This window comes from Pinus tabuliformis, chromosome 6 (genome assembly GCF_031772625.1).
Source record: "Pinus tabuliformis cultivar Carrire ecotype Pingquan chromosome 6, CPIR1, whole genome shotgun sequence".
Classification (NCBI taxonomy): domain Eukaryota; kingdom Viridiplantae; phylum Streptophyta; class Pinopsida; order Pinales; family Pinaceae; genus Pinus; species Pinus tabuliformis.
The window spans coordinates 1,573,460,076-1,573,479,476 of record NC_142292.1 but is presented as its reverse complement, the minus strand read 5'-3'; the positions used below and the strand labels follow the sequence as shown (position 1 = coordinate 1,573,479,476).

The window sequence follows — 19,401 nt, the reverse complement described above, 5'->3', positions numbered from 1 at the left end:
CATTGCTTAATGAAAAACCTAGGAAATCTTAATTGTGGCTACATAAGAAACGGGTTAGGCTTACATAATCATTTTGTGGTCATAAACACATTCTTCTCTTACATAATGCCTCATTGGTGGTCTATGGTTGAAATGGTAAATGGTAAATAGGGCACTTGTAATATATAAAAAACAGGTGTTGCCTAAAGTTCGATAACATGTGAGTATTGGTGGCTTTGGGATGTAGATTGCAAATCTAAGCTAACATATCCAGTAACAAGTTGATACAGGAATTGAATGATGTTTTTTAATGTTGCGTTTAAAAAAAAAAATTATAATAAGGTATAAGAATTTGAAGTTTATGATGATATAGATGTTAATTAGCTAGTTAATAGTAATAATGTATCATTGTTATTATTTGTTTTTTTTGAGTTTATGATTTCTTATTCAATGAAATAAATTTCTATAATAATGTTAGTAGATTAATGAAAAGCTTTTAAATCTTGATTGTTCAAAACCTCCTAGCCAGCTCCACCGGATACCAACTCAATATCTCTCGCCATCCAACCGTGAGAGACAGATCAAATGCATGAACAACCATACATGAAACATGTCCTCCATCGTGCAAATGTTGCACCTTGCACAACTCGTGTCGCACCATCTCACTAGTCTGGCAACATGTAATTTTCCTAGGTAATGCGGCCTCTCTCTCACCAACATGCAGAGGTGGCCCAATAATGCAACAATCCTCATCAATGTATGCCTGAAAGGGACTGTCGTCTGAAAGTATGACATCTCTGTTGGCTTCCGATGCATCTGATTGCTCCTCATCGATTGTCGACTCTAAGGATGGATGCTCATCCTCCTCCACCATGGGCTCAACATGAGCCACTAACTGTCCCTCGAAAGATAGTTCATCATGCATAACATCCTGAACAATCAGCGATAGGTAGCTATCATCTAGAAACTGTAACAGATGCCTCCATACCTATCGACTCCCCATCAACGGTGGATATGTCTCTCGGCACCTCATCAACCTCTTTGTGTTGTTATTGCCTGAAAACTCAGACATGGCCCTGGACACCTCATCAATGGATCCTTCAACAATGGACAACATCTCATCCATGGGTGCCTCCTCATCAACAAAGGGCCCTTTGAGTGTATGCTCTACTCTCTCCACTAGGGTGTCAACAGGAGCTACCGAAGGGATCTCCAACAAGGGTGACCCATGCGTCAAATTGGACACATCGACGCGCTCCTCACACTCGTGTGTGCCCACAATCTCATGCTCAACCTCCTCCTCAAGCTCCTGGTATCCAAAGCCAGGTCTCCACCAACAAAAGCGTATCTTAGTCTCATAATCTAATTGTCCTGCTCTATGCTCCTCAAATGAGAAATCCCTCCTAATCCTAGGATCCAACACCTCACACTCATCAATCCTATCCATGGTGGACCTCATCAAATTTGCAAAGGTGTCTGATTCCCTCTCCTCATCTGATTCACCCAAAAAATGAGGCACGGTAGGTCGATTAAGCCGACCATGGGTATTGTTCTGTTGAATTGAGTGTGCATGTGTGTGGCTTCTCTGTTGGTTGTCTCAACGTCCCGATCATTTGTTGCATCCTCTCTAGGACTTTTTGGTTTTGCCTCCTCAACAATCGGTTCTCCCTCATCAGCTCCTCCATGATCCCTTCTATACTCTTCCCTTTCGGAGTCATTAGAGTGCCCATAAATTCACCAGTCACTATGAAGAAATGGCCAAATCCTCCATGATCTTACTGGCTCCCCCACAGCTGGCCAAGATCATGTTCTGATACCACTGTAATATTCCTAATTGGAATTTAACAACTAATACCAAGCAATGGACTAATAACAATAAATAAATTGTAACTCGTACACAATAATTAAAACACAAAAATGTCCAGCAACAATCTAAGCCATTTTATTAATTTTATGATAAAAGAGTACATAAAATGAGCTGAATTTTTGGAACCTGGGCTTGCTATGCAAGTTATGCAAACCCCATGTAGAACAACTATGATCTAGAGGAGCCCAAACTGGCCACTGTTGCTAGAATGGAACAGAAGGTTTTGCCCTCAAGAATGCTCGGATCACCTTGAAATTGTAGCCACGGACTCCCCTCCAAAGCCCCAGAAATACCCAGAAATGGTTTGGCCCAACTCCAAGCCAAAACTGAGCCCACCAAGTGATGCAGACTTCCCTGGCTAACTAGCAATTCGCCCTACTATAAGAATGAGGATTTGAGGCCCGAATATTGCTCGAAAAATTCTATACAATTAGTCACAGACTCCTCTCAATAAACCCACAAAAGCCCAAAAAGGGTTTGGGCTGAATTCAACGTGCCCCAGTGACCCCAAGAAATGTGTATGGTTCTAACTAGCTAGAAAAACATCCTATAGAAATAATTATGCTATACAAGTCCAATCAATTACTATAAAAATATCCTCCAAGCCCTGCAAATCACTCCAAGCCTCTTCCCAAATCTCCCTATCAAAATGTATGCGCAATAGTTGTTCAGAAACCTTTGAAATAGATAAATTCAGCCCTCCAAAATGCAGCACTCTCTGCCCTGTAAATCACCAAAGGAAAGCTTGCCCTCCTAATGGATAAATCTCTGCAAATTCTTCAGCCAAAACTCTAATATTTGCTAGCTTCTCTCAGCCCCTCTGAATTTCCTTCTGCACCCTAAGAGAAGCACGCTCCAACTGGAAATGGTATGCAATATAGACCCTAGAGAAGCCTTGAGATGGAATCCTTCTTACTCCCCTAGGGTGACACTCGAAGTTCACCGAAGGTAGAGGTGGAATTCCCGCTCGGAAATTCCTTGTGTTGAATAGCACAGTTGTCTTAGCTAAGCACGTCAAGAGAACTAATGTTGAAATTGTAAAATGACTAAAGATCCCCCAAATGAGAGCCTCCTTGCTCTATTTATAATTGTTGGCCTCTCTCTCCCTTGGTGGCCCCCGCTTTCCACTAGTTCATCCTCTCTTTTTTTCTCTCTCTTGCTCCACAAGTGTGCATTCCCTTTTTTCTCTCTTGTGTCTCTCTTGTGGCCCCCACCTACCAAGCTCCACAAGCCGAAATCATATCTAAAACTCGAACTACAAAATTGTGCTATGCCTAGCACCTCCCCAATAAAATTCGTTAATCTCCTCAAACGAAAAATCAAAATTGGGAATATTATACAACCACGATGATCACAAATTTCAAAAGACTAGGGAGTTCTAAATCGAGCCCTGTGGATCCTTTCAAGTATAGACAATTGATTGGTTCCCTAATGTACTTGGTGAATACTCTACCAGACATATATGCTTTGCAGTAAATGTTCTCAATCAATTCCAAGTGGAACCAAAGCATGATCATTGGATAGCAGCAAAGCATATTCTCAAATATCTGAAAGGAATCATCCACTATTGCCTGAAGTACGAGAGGAGGAACGATGTCCACTTGATTGGATATACAGATCCGGACTGGGTAGGCAGTGACCAAGATGGAAGGAGCACTACAGGAGGATGTTTCAGCTTGGGATCCTCCATGATCTTATGGATGAGCAGAAAGCAAGATATAGTTACTTTGAATAGTGTTGAGGATGAGTACATTGTAGCTTGTTAAGTAAGCAAAGAAGTTGTTTGATTAAGGAAGCTACTATCGGACCTATTTGAAGGACCAATGGACCCTATAGTGATAAATTGTGATAACACCAATTGTATACGATTGTCTGAAGACCCAATATTTCATGGAAAGACAAAGCATATCAACAAGTATGACTACATTCGGAAGCAAGTACAAGATGATGTGTTGCAGCTATAGTATATCTCCACCGATGAGCACGTAGCTGACATATTGACGAAATCTCTTCCTAATAAGAAGCTCGTGTATTTGAGAGGCAAGCTTGGTTTGGTTGATGTATCCTCCCTAGTTGAGAGGAAGAGATAGGCACATCATTCTTGTCTTCACTTGGGAAGACAGAATGGAGGATTAGGTAAGCATCTGGCATCCAATACTCTTTAAGGTTGAGGTAGGGCATCCAAGATAAGAGTACTCGTGGACCAATATTCATTAAGGACTAGCTATCCAAGATAAGGATAGTCCAAAGAAGGACATACTCTGTGAACGCTCGGGTGGGGTATGTACCTTGAGAGACAATGATGATGGTGTTTATAAGTCACTGCTCTTGCCAGCATCATGCTTTGATCTCGTGGAGAGATAGAGTTGTTAGTCAAGGCCTTCCTATGTGACAATGTTGGTTGATATGATGCTAAACAAATCAGTTACCAATCCAACTCTTCTTATGAGATCCCTTCAAATTGAGAATGTCTATGTACCATTTATGAATACCTCCCGACTACCTAGTTAAGGGGAGTGTTGAAAAAAGTGTAGCTAGGTTCGGTCTTCATAAATATGAGACGTACTTTTTGATTCTTGTAAATTGTAAAATGAAAGAAAATTATAATTATTGTTTTTGGAGCATGGGTTCCATGCTCAAGGTCTTCTATTTTATAGGTTAAGCACCCATTGAGTGCTTCTAGGATTTGTCCTAGGTCAAGAAATCAAAACAGCCATTATCATAAGTTGAAGAACCCATCGGGCACATTGTAACTTGTAAAGAAAATTATTTTTGTCCTTAAAAGTGTGAAAATACCCTCCAAGGCCAAGTCGGCATGGCAACTAGCAAGTCAACCTAATTTGAGGAGCCACGTCCACCTTTAAGAAGCCTATATAAAGGAGGAAACTCGACCTCCTTGACGCAGATTCATCTCTCACTCATTCAAGCGAAGAAAGAAGAGGAAGAAGTCAGTGAAGAAGGAACAGGACGAAGAAGACTTGGTTTCTAGGTTGTTTCTCTCTCACACTTGCAAAGGAAGGGTAGGGTTCCTGCAGTAGATCTAAGTTTTTCCTTTAAAAGTTCAATCTTGAAGAAGAGAAGGCAAGAAGGTCAAGCGAAGGTCACAAGAAGCCATCCTCAAGCCCCAGGAGTTAGAGAAATCCAAGCGAAGGTCTAAGCAAGTCTTGGGAGGCTAAAAGAAGCTCACTCGTGTGGTAGCAAAAACTCTAGGAAGGCCGAAAATTTCATGTCTACAGTGGAGGCCGAAATTCTGCAGTTGGAAGTCGAAGTTGTGCTACTAGAAGAGATTTGACTGGGTTTGATTTGGACAAGGAAAGCACATCATCTGAAAAGTTTGGACTTGGTCTTGGAGGGTATTGGTCTTGGTCTAAAGGTTTTGAAATTCGTCAATTGAAGAATCTATAAGGAAGAGGAGATTTGCGGGTTTTCCTCTCAAGTGGAGAGGTTTTGGCCCTGGCTTGCAGCCTATATTCTGTGTTCTTGTTCTTCTTGTTTTTGGTAGTTGTTTGATGATACACAAACATAATAATAATAAGTGAAGCTAATAAGTAAGATAAGTAAAAAGACATCACAAGCAGTTATCAAAGAAAGAGAAATCACTCTAATCATTTCCCTTTAGATTTCTCAACAGTAGAAAGAAGTCCAAGGGAAGGAGGCTAAGGCCTCATTAATGATACCTACCCTGGAGTTTTAGCAACCTAGATGCTTCCATTCCTATAAGGGATTGCCCACAAGAGAACTGCAAGGTCACCTATTTTAACCTTAGTGCAAGGGTCAAGCATCGCAAATTGAGAAAGAATGTGGCCCTAAATATCTATCAACCAAGCTTATGCTTGGAGGTAAATTTTAATTATGAAATTCTAATCTAGGATAAAGATACAAGAGATGAGCCAAAATGAGATTATAATAAAAGTGCACCAACGACAACAAGATGAGATCACTTATGACCAGAATGTCAAATATCACTTATCAACAAGATTACAAGAACCAATTAGAGAAGCACTTTAATTTGAAACAATTATAGCAATGCCTCTTGATTACTTAAATGTGCTTATTAAAATTTCTCTTTCACTTATTAGATTAGCAAATTAGAGCAAAAGAAGTCTTTCCAGATTGCAAGAGCACAACTACAAGCAATTTAGATAAGATTGCTAACAGTGAGACGAATTAAACCATACAATGCAAGTTAGCTAACAAGAAAGATGCAACTATGCAACTCAATGCAACTATAAAATGCAATTCCCGAAGAGAAGGAAGAGAGATGATTAGTAAAGGCAAAGGTTATCATTGACCAAAGCAATGCCAACCTACTACCAATCTGCTATTCAAAAGCCAATATATGCACAAGCAACCAAGCTTAAAATTGCACCAGACCTCCGATATACCACTGCCAGCAGAAGATGGTGTCGCTGTAGCTTATTGTCAATGTATGTCAATCCACTTGAGTCAAGATTGATTACCAAATGCAAGGAGCAAGAGCTAGTGCACAAGAACCAATTTTTATGATAGATATAATGTATAAAACTTCAGAGATGCCACTCTCAAGATCTGATCATAATACTGTTCAGTCAAGATTAGTCAATATCAGTCTTCAATTAACCAAGATCAGTTACCAAAATGCAAGGAACCAAAGCCAAAACACTTGAAAAACACTTATAATTATTCTTGTGATTATTATGTGTTGATTCTTAGTGTGTTTAGGGCTTATAATTATGATTATTGTTGTAATTGGGGTCCACAATGAGAAGCTTCAGATCTGATGCTTTGTGACAGTGTGCAAATAGATCATGGTGGATAGGATCAATTTTTTGACCACAAACAAGTGTTGTGCCCCTTCCTCAAAGGTATGCTCTAACCTGCAACCACAAATGCGTTAGCCCAAGATCAATAAAATATGGACAGACCTTGAAAATCCTCACGGCTAGGGTAAATAAGGGCTCTAGACAAAGAGGATTTGATGGATCAGATCTTCTGCAATAGCCTTCCAAACCAACAGAAAAAAAAAGAAGCCAAAAGCCTCTCGTAATGACGTTTTATATCTACAAAACAAATAAATCCTGAAACAATTGCCATGATTTTTATTAAGGCCTCCAATGGATCAGAATTACGATGACAACTTTCCAAATCAAAATGATGTCAGACCCCTGCAAAAATAATTGAGATCAGCTAAATGGGGTAGGAGCAGCCCCTTAAAACCTTGCAGCTAGGTCAAAAGGATCTCTAAAACCCTGTGGCTAGCCTTCAAAGGTGAAATTCCAACGATAAAGCCCAAATGGGTTGGTTACAAGCTCCAAAAAACAAGTGATCAAGTCCTTTAAACGATTATGAGCCTATAAACACCATAGATCAATCTCAGAAGCAAAATAACAAGCCTTAACAGCCCAGTGTTTAGGCCTGTGGGAGTTTTCAAGTGCTCAAACTTAGATAGGTTAGCTTCTAGGCCAAAACCAGTGATAGAAACATCTGCAAACAAAAGGGTTATGCCTGCTAAATCACACTATAATTTAAACCAAAAAGGAATCAAAAGAAACCCAAATAACCCTGCGGCTAGGGCTAATAGGCCTATATGACTAGCGGCCAAGCAAATCACTGTCAGTAACCCTAGAGGCTGCCCCTTCAAACCTTGTAATCAGAACCTGGCCTTAAAACTTTGTCTTCAAGCCTGCAGTGACCCTCCAAAATCAGAATTAAAGAGAAAATTAGTAACATTAACTGTTGAAATTGTTTGCAAAAAATTAGCATGCGAAAACCCTTAACAAAACTCTGATTTTGCAGTGCTATCAGCTCCTTAGGGTTTGCGGCTACTCCTCTAAGGCAAATTGTTGGGGATCTAGAACAATGAAAGCCTAGATCTAGGCTTCTACGAGAAATGTGGAACCTCAAACCCCCCTACATGCCAACCAGATCTGCTAGACGGCTTCCAAGGGATGAAATATTGTTGAAACCCTATCTGTCTAGGGCTTGTGAAAGCTAGATCTCCAAAAAGTTTATTTTTTCTTTGATCTTGAAGTATATCTATCTGCAAAAACGAATTCCATAGGGAACACTAGCTGTCCCTTCAATCTTACAAGAAAATCAAACTTAAAACCCCAAGGAATATATATACAAGATGGCAAATATAAACAAAAGCTAGAAAATATTAGTACAAAAAATAGAAAATAATTACAAGGGTTAGTGAATTTATTTACAACATTCACAATAAAGATTTACAGGCTCTAATTAGCAGATCTCACTTTATTTGCATAATTTAATTTCGAAAAAATTATTTGAGGAAAATAAATTTTAATTTAGTGCCATGGCCAAGTTATTGCACACAAATCGTTAGATAGGCCTTTCAAAATTCAAAACGATGGGCTTTTAAACCTCTTGTCTTGGTAGTTGGGTGTTCCAATTGAAGACTTCCCCTCATGCCCAAGATCTGAACATCAAATAATCTCTCACACTTGAGGGGTTACATACACATTAAAACCCTCATGACCTAAAGATACCTGCTACTGAGCTAGAACGCTTTTCTAAACCCAATGCTTAATGCAAGATACTTGTGCATATAGATAATCCAACTGCTCGCAAATGAAATAATAACTTAGAAATTATATTCAGTAGAGCATTAGAGCACAATTCAAAACAACATTACCACAAGAAGCAGAAAAGGAACACCATCGCGAGTAAACCCCCAAAGACTTTCATTTTATTACTACAAAATAAAATTACATCTAGCAACTTGACTCACAGCTTCATCGAATGATTTTCTGATGATTACATGATACAATGAGGAGCTCAATAGCTTCCTTATATAGAAAAATAGAGAGATCTCGATCCCCCTCCAAGTGGAAAACGTCTAGGTCCAAAGAAGTGCATAATTTTGACTTGATCCCGGAGATAATAGCTAGTTGTTGCTTGATCCATGCCAAAATTCAATCATGTCCCTTGATCTGGAAGAAAATATCGAATTTGTTGTTGAAGGCCTGGATCACAGTCCAAAAAATATTTTTTCCAGCCTTTTTTCCTTGAAAATTGATCCTTGACTTAACCACCATGGTCTAAAGGTTTGATTTTTCATAAAAATTTGTTTTTTCTTTTGATGGAGGACCTTAGAAAATTAATTTCTTCTAGACCCACGAATTTTTTGAGCAGTTTGTCTCCTTGGAATTGAGTTCTTGAAATTTATTCTTGCTCGAGAAGGTCACTTTTCTCCAAAATTAATTTTTCCAATTGAAGAGAAATTTTATTTTCTCTCATTTTATTTTTTGACTAATTTCAAGATTGATATTTTTGCTATTTTTTTCCATATAATAAATTAAGTGACTCTAGAGGGGATTAAACACACATTTTCACCTTCAAAGTGGGTCTAAAAAATATTTAGGCGATGACGTCTAATTATGATTAATCATCCACCTAAAATATTCGTAGACAACACTTTTTACGTCAAATATTACATGATCATCCTACACAGAAGGGGAATTTAACAATTAAAACATGACCTCAACACTCAGCCAAATTCTACAACACAAGACACATGATCTAGTATGATAAAAATACAGACTAAATAACACTAGGACTCACCTAAGACCTTACTAGAGGATTACACTCTAGCTTTGGGGGATGCTTTGAAGAAAAACTCTACTAAATATTTGTGTTTAGGAACAAAAATAGTTAGGGAGGTTAAAAAACTTCCTAGAGTCAAACCCTTTGTTAAGAACCAAAGGCTTACGTAGGTGTTTTTACATGGCTTCATAGTCATACTAGAATCATTTTTACAATCAAACTGCCGAATTTGGGATAACAATGACTAAAAATTGTATCCATTGTTGTGTATTCTGCTTCTTGGAACTATTGACATATGCATGGTCAACAAGACACTGAAATGTTGGACAATGACACTAGGATGTTACCTAGAATGATGATGTACCCAAGTGACCATAGGATGCCCCCAGGTTGGCCTTGTACTGTCTTGGTGGACGTTGCCTTATTCATGGTACCCATTGATGATGATGTTGACTCGTGATCCCTTTAGAGCGATGGTACACTTCTTGATGATGACATTATGCCCTAAGCTTCTAACATCACCCTTGCATGGGCTAGAGTGATGATGTGGGGCTTACTAATGATGGCGTATGGTTTTGCATAGATATGGATTGAGGATGCACCTTTGATGTTGAGGAGATGGCTTGGAGTGAGGAGCACTCTTCACCATTTCTAGCACCTTGTTCGAGGGAGATCTTCACCTTTGGAGGATGACATCATTCTTGGAGGGACTTTTATTGACACGTGTGGCATAAAAAGAGGCTATTTATTATGCTTTATCATTATGAGAGGTATCTTTTAGGTCAACTTCTAACCTACTTATAAACACTTTAAAAGTATATTTTTAAGGCTTTTAGTGTATATTGTCCTAAATCGATTTGGTTACCCTCATATAAATAGGAGAGGATCAATTTGTTGAGGATAATCATCACACATACTCTTATTTCCTCTTGTGAAAGAATGTGCACTACTAGTCTTGTATTCTTGGATGCAATGGATCACTAATGGACAGTGACTTGTCTTGGGGGGGATAAAATTGCCATGATATGATTTTCTTGGATTAATGAAGTGATGCTATGGTGAATTGTGCAAGTTTATTGTGAGTACTTTCTTCCATTTTGCAGGGTTGTAGAATTAGGGCTTCTATGAAATTTTCATGTTATGTTGATTATTTTCTAGCTCTAAAATCTTCTTTATCAAATTTGTCACAAGGTACCATCAAGGAAACTATAGTTGCATTCCTTCATCTTAATTTCCATTGAAATTGGAAATCCATAGGGCTTGATTAAAAGTATACTCTCTCTAGCTCGCTCCAACCAAGGTCCTTCACCTTTGACCTCGCCCTTCTTGACTCCATATACCAAAGGCGGATAAGCCACTGACCTTTTCTGTGGCAATCCTAAAAAAAATCAGACACTCTTATTTCTACCTGTCAAAGAGTGCACAGTAGTACTCTTGTCTTCTCGGAGTAAGTTTATCCACATTATGATAACCCACCCAGCAGTGACCACACTGAATATCTATTTTAGGCTTTATTAATCAATGGTCTTTCAAAATCTGTCTATGGAGGTCAATCTAGGAATTAGAAAGTACAGAAAGAATTCCCAGAACAATTAGGAATATTATAGGAGGCAATTGTAACTTCGTTCACGGTGGCATTCTGTAATATATATCTTTTTTGCATCAATAAAAACTTCTTTAGACCAAAAAATAATCAGACAAAAAGATAAAATGAAGCAAACAAAGTTCCTTCTATAAATTAATTACTCCATAAGACTTGGAATATAAAGATATCCATAAGGATACAAGAATATATATTAATAAGAATGATAATGAATTACAATGAGAACGAGAGGCTTGCTTATATACCAAGCAAGTGTCTCTTCATGAAAAGTTGTGTCTCATTTAGACATGCCTCTTCAACCTAATTACTACTTAACTAATTATTATTTATGATTATTATCATTTTCATTATATTTATATTATTTATATATATTTTATTCGTTACATTGCCTCCTTCCTCAAAGCTTGTCGATGAAAAAGGCTTGATCGCTTTTTCAGCTTCGAAAGTCTTTATGTCTCAAAATAGCCATCTTCGTCGATACAAGCTGATATGATCTTCTTAGTGACAAACAAAATTGTCACACTGAGAAGGGATCAGACCATCCCAGATTAATCTTCTGTATAGTACTCTGATCACTGGAATTTTGTAACGACTTGTTAGCATAAGACTGGATTGAGATTACATCACTATTATTCGGAACATCAGTTTGTTGTTTCGGTTCTCACTGGTTCAAATATGTAGCATGGTTGATTCGTCTGTTCTCATGATTCGAATGCCGATATGGAACTTTTTTGGTTTGATTTCTCCTTACTGGGCATGTGGCAATTTTTATATTTTCTTCTGGCAAAGATGTTGTTGAGATGGTTATCGAATCTTCACTTGGGATGTTCATTGTCTGAACTGCAACATCTACGTGTGTCGTTTCTTTAACTGACTTGTCTTCTTGAGTTGTCATATTCACTCGATCGGTATTTGTTGTTTTGTCATCAACTTGAATTCCTACATTTGATGCTTCTTTCTCAATAAGTTGTTGTACCTTGTTTTCTAATGACTTCTTATCCTTCTTAAGTTTCTTAATTTACGATAGTAATTTTTCGCTATGGTTTTTAAATCGAGAAACTTCTTCATTTTTGTCAACATTGATTTTGTCAATTTCTTTTTGCATATTTTGTAATACCTTTTTACCTTCTTGAGACATTACTTTTGAAATATCTGAGATATCTTCTAGTGTTACTGAATTTGGTTTTAGTGTAAAATCTTGGAGCGTTATTTTCTTTTTCTTGTAAGAAAATGTTAAAAACTTCTTCTTTATATTTAGAACAAAAGGAACCTAGAGTTTCCATCCAAGGTAAACCCAAAATAATGTCACCTTGATTGTTTCATAGGGTCTGAACTGAGAATTGTGATACAAATGTATAATCTTCAATGTTTAACTGTAAATTGGCTATGTCATATATTTTATTGCGAAAAAGGTCTAATTCTAATTTTTCAATTATATTTGACTCTGGAATCACTAGTTGGTTTGCAATTTTAGGTGTTATATAATTTGCATCTTCTGCCGGAGAAATAGAAATAACAACATCTTTTCCTGCGAGAGTTCCTTTAATGTTAAATAACGCTTTACCGTCTCTGGGTACAGTTTCTGAGAATCTTATGGCCTTCATTTTTGTATTAGACTCCATTTTTGCTTCTTGAATATTAAATATTTTTTAAATTACTCTTTTTTTTTAATAAATCTTTTTTTTTATATATATTTTCCAAATATTCTCCTTCAATGTGGATTGTTAAAACTTGAATACCCTTTTATTTTAAAAAAATACTCCTTTATATTGTTGCCCTCTATATATGTATGTATTTCTTTATATTAAGACCCCTTTTCAAAATAACTTTATTATCTTATAATAATAATAGTTTCACCTTTTTTAATAATAAATTGGTCCCTTTTTTTATATACTTAATTACTTCCTTGATAAATTTTTAATGTCACCCCACTTAATAAATATAAAGGTCACGTCTTTTCATATGACACGGTCACGATGTTAAAATACCATGGGCTATTACCATGGGTTGTTTTTAAAACCTCCATTAAAATGTTCTCCACGTAAAAAGTAAATTGTTTTTTGTTTTTGTTTTTTTTTTTAACTTTTTAAAATACCATGGGCAATTACCATGGGTTGTTTTTAAAAGCTCCGTTAAAATGTTTTCCACGTAAAAAGTAAAACGTATTCCTTTTGTTTTTTTGTTTTTTTTTTAATTTTTTAAAATACCATGGGCAATTACCGTGGGTTGTTTTTAAAACCACTGGCTTCTCCACATAAAAAGTTTTAAATATACTTGGTATGAAATTTTGTATCCATTTTGTTTTTTCTTTTACATTTTTTTCTTCTTCTTTTTTTCATTTATTTACTTTTTTTTTTTGGTTAATTTCTTCTTTTTTTATGGCCAAAGGCCTAGAAAAACGGAGAAAAGGATAAACTCCCAAATATTTAGCGAAAAGCTTGAACTGCAACAGCAATAAATTTGACGAAGAGTCGATAGCCAAAGACTTGGATCAGAGAATGAGCTCTATGCCCCCTTAAGCAACCTAGAGGACCGAACTGCTCCGATACCAAATGAAGCGAACAAAGTTCCTTCTATAAATTAATTACTCCAAAAGACTTAGAATATAAAGATATCCAGGAGGATACAAAAATATATATTAATAAGAATGATAATGAATTACAATGAAAACGAGAAGCTTGCTTATATACCAAGCGTCTCTTCATGAAGAGTCATGTCTCATTTAGACATGCCTCTTCAACCTAATTACTACTTAACTAATTATTATTTATGATTATTATCATTTACATTATATTTATATTATTTATATATATTTTATTCGTTACATAAAACTATCCTATGCAGGAAAAGGTAACACAAGAGCCTTGTTCTTCCAAAACAGTATATGTCCTTATCACTCAAACAGTGAATACCCACAAACCAAAAACAAAGAGATAAAGCACATACCTTCATTTGGGCATCCTCAATGAAGCCAAAAAAATTTCGTGCTAGATCTGCAACGATAGGATCCAGTTCTACTACCTGAATAATAAAAACTGAAGAAGTGAAAATTCATCTTAATACAAAATAATGAATTTCAAATTTTGATCTCTGCATAACAATGAACTGCTATGCATACTACCTCAATATTAAGAAAAGGCATACGTTGACGTAAATACATTGGAAGGAGACCTGCACCTAGTCCAACTATAACTGTCTTCACCTGAGACAAATAAAGTAATATGCTATCATGTACACTCAGTGAAAATATACGAGATTTAGAACATAGATAAAATCTTTTACTGAAATAAATTTGCATACCAGTTTCAACTTGTATCTAAGAATGGATATGCCATAGTTTAAATTTCCCTATTATTATGGACATGTCTACTCAAAGTTCTTCAATTGCGATTTTGCATGGACATTTAAACTTGCTTTCCGTGGCAAAATACATATTACACATTCCCAATTCCCAATTTCCCTACTGCCTACCTCAGTAATATCTCCCAACTTACAAATCCTCTACAAAAATTAGAACCTGAACGTCCAAAAATCAGAAGAGGTCTATTCCCTTAAAGTTTAAATATAATTATGAGGTGTGGACCACATTCAGGATTTAGATTTTACCATCTTTTCTGAGACAACCAAAAGCTCCAGTTCTGAAATAATCAATCCCAATCCAGTGATCATGCCACCATGGTATAAACTAGCCAAGTAAGTATGATCCACATGGACACAAGTCTTTGACCCTGACAGAATAAGAAAGAAATTGAATTATCTCTTAATGACCAAAACATCAAAATATTTATTCAGATCACAAAATCCACCATTCAGCTCTGTGATATTATTTTAGGCCTGACCAATCTACATAATGTCCTTAATCCTCATATCCTATGCAGAGACCGATATATTAAGAAACTCTTGGATACACTAGGAAACCAACAATATAAGATTAAGACCGCCCTTGTGATAAGAACCATTTTTCCTAGATAATGTTAAGAATCTGGAAGAATTGAATTAGCAAGCAAATCTGCAGTAGTTTAGAAGATTCCCTCACAAAATGCTATCAAAAACTTAAAATCAAACCATAAACCCAGTCCATGGAACATTTGAGAATGGCAACCCCACATTCTTAATGCAAAAAGAGTACATTTATGACTATAGACTATAGTAATTACTAAAGCTACAAGGGCTTGCAGGGACTGTTACAGATTCTGAGATGACTATATGTGTACTAAATGTGTTGCCACCTGATTGGAATAGTTTTGCAACTAGCAGCTACTCAAAGAAAGATACCACACCTTTTGATGAATTGTGGGCTCAATGTATCTTGGGAGAGTCTAGGATCAAGGCAAAGGATGACACTGAATCAAATGAAAGTTCTCAAGCCTTCATTACAAGAACCAAGAAGCTGAAGAAAGGGAAGTTTGGAAAGTCCAAGAAGTATATAGATATGTCCAAGATTCAATGATTTGGATGCGACGAGTATGCACACTATCAAAGGGATTGTGCAAACATCAAAGTGAACAACAAAAGGAAGGAAAGAAGTGAAGCTCACATAGCTGAAGAAAGGGGAGAAGCTGAGAAGCTGAAAGAAGAAGATCCCAAGATATTTATTATTGAAGGAAGTCTCATCTCTGTCAGATTCCTTTTGAATTTTATCTTTCTTTTATTATGTTGAAAGTAGAGTAACATGCAATATTGTATAGTCTAGAGGAGTCTTGATCTTGTAAAAAGCATAGCATCATAGATAGAAGCACATGATAGTAGAACAATTAGAATCTACTTGTTTAATTTCATTTGGGAAAGATCATCTAGTTTAAGGAGAATGAGAAAATCGGAACCATATTGTATATTGTTGTTCATATAAGAAGTTTCTAACATCATGTTAGAGGTAGCCATTTTGCAAAAAGGGATCATCGAGATGCTATAAGAATCATCATTATGGAAGATTCTTGGAAGTAGCATTATGACTGGAATTTATTCCATCTAGTATGAAAACAATATTTCTAAAGGATGAAAGGAATCCTAATGGTCAAGTTACAGTATGAAAGACATAATGAAAGTCTTTCTTTGGAAAAGAAACCTATCTTTGACAGGTATAAGAAGCAATCTCATTCAAGAAAGGATGGCTAGATGATTGCATGAAAGCAATGGTATGCTTATTTTATGTAACTTTTCTCTAGGGTAAGGTTCATAATTACAAGAATCTTGCAAAAAGAGTTGGATATAAAGGTGTGCTTGATAAGTGTTCTATATGATTGCATGATGCCCGAAAAGAAGAAATTTGACATGCTTGGGAATAGATGAAGATCAAGATTCTCTCATAATGTAGCACGGCATTAATATAGTGAAATGGGTCAACATCAAGCATACTCTCCAAAAGAAAGATATGGAGTTAATAATGACAACTCCAAGAAAGATATTGTAACTTGGTAATCAAGTTTGATCATTAAAATAAATGCATGGAAGGATTCTTATATAAAGTGGAGATGGATCATATCAAAGGATGATGATCTCAAAGGACTCAAGTATGCAAATATTTTGATGAAAGGGGCCATAATGGTAAGGTACGTTTGATATTTATATTTTGATATTGGTTACCTGGTTAACATATTGTTTTGCTACCTAGAAAGACGCTACAAGAATACATGATGACAGTTGAGGGGAGTTCAACTAGTGGTGTTGAGCTCAATTCAAAAAACATATGAATTGTGTAAATGGCTTTGACAATCCTTGGAAGGTTATTGAAAGGTAGCACTGTAAGAAGATAACCTGAGCTTCATGATTCTACATCAACAAATATGACTTTCATGAGGGAGTTGTGACTCGCTTGAAGTTTGACAAGGCTCAACATAATGCCTACATTGATGATGATTGGAGGAACATGATGTGCAAAGTTGATGGCCCGAATCTTGTCACAAGATTAAAGGAAGAAGATGGCCCCATAGTATCCAGGAAGGAAAAAACTTAATATGATGAGATACAAATGCAAAAGAGGGAACCTTGGAGTTATCTCCATAAAAGAACTGATAGTAGATACATTTATGAAGACAAGTTATAAAGCTTGTGGTGATGACTTCTTGGAAAGAGGTCAAGAATCTCCTCAATATTTGAGACAAAGTAAAGAAGTCTCCTTAAATAGGAACAAGGATCTATTCTCTAAATCAAGAGGGAATAGGGATCTACTCTCTGGTTGAGAAGGAGTGACGATGAAAATCACATTTGTATTCTCTTCTTCATGTGTCATGCACTTGACCAAAACTAACAGCCATAAGTCTAAGTGAAGGCCATGGAGAGAGAATGGTAGATGAAGGATTGGATAAGCATCTATGATTTCCTTGAGGATAGAAAAATCCAAGATAGGATATGAACCAACACTCTTTGAGGATTGGACAGGTATCCAAGACAAGAGTGGTCGAAGAGGACTGATATTCTTTGAGTATTGGGAATCTAAGATAAGAATAGTCCTAAAAGGACATACCTAGTGAATATCCGGATGGGGTATGTACCTTGAAGAGGTAGTGTGATATCTCACATAAGCCTCCCAACATTATGTTCTTATATAAAAAAGAGCTTGCAAGTTAAGGCCTTGTTACCCACTACTTTGTGGGTGATATCCCCAAGAGAAATTTTTCTCCATGATGAGCCTCAGTTAGCAGCCCCTTGATGCCTCCTACTAGCTCGTTGTGCCATTTCTCTGCCACCTGAGCCAGCCATGTGGTACCTCACCCACCTATATTGATTGTATGTTTGACGGTGGGCCTCTCGAATGTAAAGGTATGTCTTGTCATTTGGTAATTGAGTATTGGGTTTGCTTATCATGGATACTTCTAGATATGGATTGATGGGGGGATTTGGCAAAAAGAGTGGACTTAGTTTGTGCTCCTATCCCCTTGATCTCTTTTGGTTGTTACCCTTGGATCATAGTCCCATGGGATCTCCTTTATTCACCATTTGGTTCCAGGGTGGTACTACTTGGGAAACCTAGACTTTGGGTGTGTGGTCTTGCTCCTTTATCTGCACATATTACTCTCCTTCCACTCATTATACCCTATTCATCTTTTCTACCACCTAGATCTGCGTTCCCATTATGGGTCCACATAGGGCTAGCCTCCCTATCCCCTTGTCCCCACCTTGGGTCAAGCTTAGAATGATGCCCCAGAGGTTTAAGTAATTAAAAGAAAAAGTGAAAAGCATAAATGGCCACATTTAATAGGAAATTGTACCACAAAATGCAAAAGATGGTCGACACAAAAATAATTAGCACATGGGCAAAAAGCTATTACATGAGCTCTACCCCAATCATTGGCCATCATCCTAGTTCCATAGGCCCTAGATGTGCCTCCCCTATCATCCAAGAACCCATGATTGTCCCAACCCTTGAAGGGCAATGAATCGCCCTACCTAAAAGGAGCTAATCATTGCTATATCTTACATATCATGCTCTTGTCCTTTGAGCCGCGAGTAGTGCATTACAGAAAATTCATAAAAGGAAAAAGGTATATGAAGAAGAGTGGAAAAATCAAAGTCAGGGCACCTCATGTACCACGATTGCTCCCTCCTATACATTACAAGCCCAAGTGTGGCCTTACTCTTATCTAGCTACCCCTATGCCCCACTATGTGGCCCGGGATTATCCCTCTCACTTCCTATTCCATTCCACTTATTTGTCACTTGCCACCCCCATTATAGGGATGTACCTTGGACATACTATCCCCTTTAATGGTTGAAACCACCTAATAAGGTACTTGACTAACCCCCTTTGGAGCTTGGAAACACTAACACATGCCAAAGCCCACAACGGAAGGGCATGCCATTATGAAGTACCCACGTTGTTATCCATGATTTGTAAGCTTTTTACCTGATTATTTTAATGACTAGTTGTATTGTAAGCCTAAGGGACGCATTGGATCTTATGCAGGATTACAGGTGGTTTCCATTTGGGTTTGGTTTCCCTATATGGGATCCTAACCCCAAAAGGTTTACATTGGCACATGTAGGGTGTGCATATAAAACCATGGGCTTCCACAGCAGCAGACAGCACTCCACAGATCTTCTTAGATGCTCAGAGATTCCTAGCGATCCACTTTTGCGATGATGATGATATGCTTGGTACATTATGCCCAGCAGGCCCCCACAGCAGCCCCACATTCTTGACAAGTCTCCCAGGACTTGTACGATGTCATGGGAGCACCACAGGTCTACTACTTGGAGAACAAGCAGCCACCCCCTTGTCCATCATATTCTGAGGAATTTATTCCTCAATATGGAACTTCAGGATATTATTGAGCCTTTAGAGGGCCCTACGACATACACACATTATTATTTGGTCCCTTGTGAGGCTTATTTTTACACTTTTGAGCTAGTTTGGTGGGCTTGTCCCTAATAGGGGTTTTATTTTCACATTATTTTATCATTAGGGGTT

At 37.2% G+C, this 19,401-nt stretch overlaps 1 protein-coding gene across 2 annotated transcripts in view; it reads right to left on the bottom strand.

Moving 5' to 3' along the window:
* LOC149264800 (S-adenosyl-L-methionine-dependent methyltransferases superfamily protein) overlaps positions 1-19,401 on the bottom strand; it is a 367,999-nt gene that overhangs the window by 56,906 nt on the left and 291,692 nt on the right. For both annotated transcript variants that reach the window (XM_089428875.1, XM_089428867.1), the window contains exons 11-13: positions 14,601-14,722; positions 14,116-14,196; positions 13,941-14,015 (exon numbers count right to left, since the gene is read on the bottom strand). In XM_089428875.1, coding sequence (XP_089285001.1) covers positions 13,941-14,015; positions 14,116-14,196; positions 14,601-14,722 — 278 coding nt within the window. The remainder of the gene's footprint in view (positions 1-13,940; positions 14,016-14,115; positions 14,197-14,600; positions 14,723-19,401) is intronic.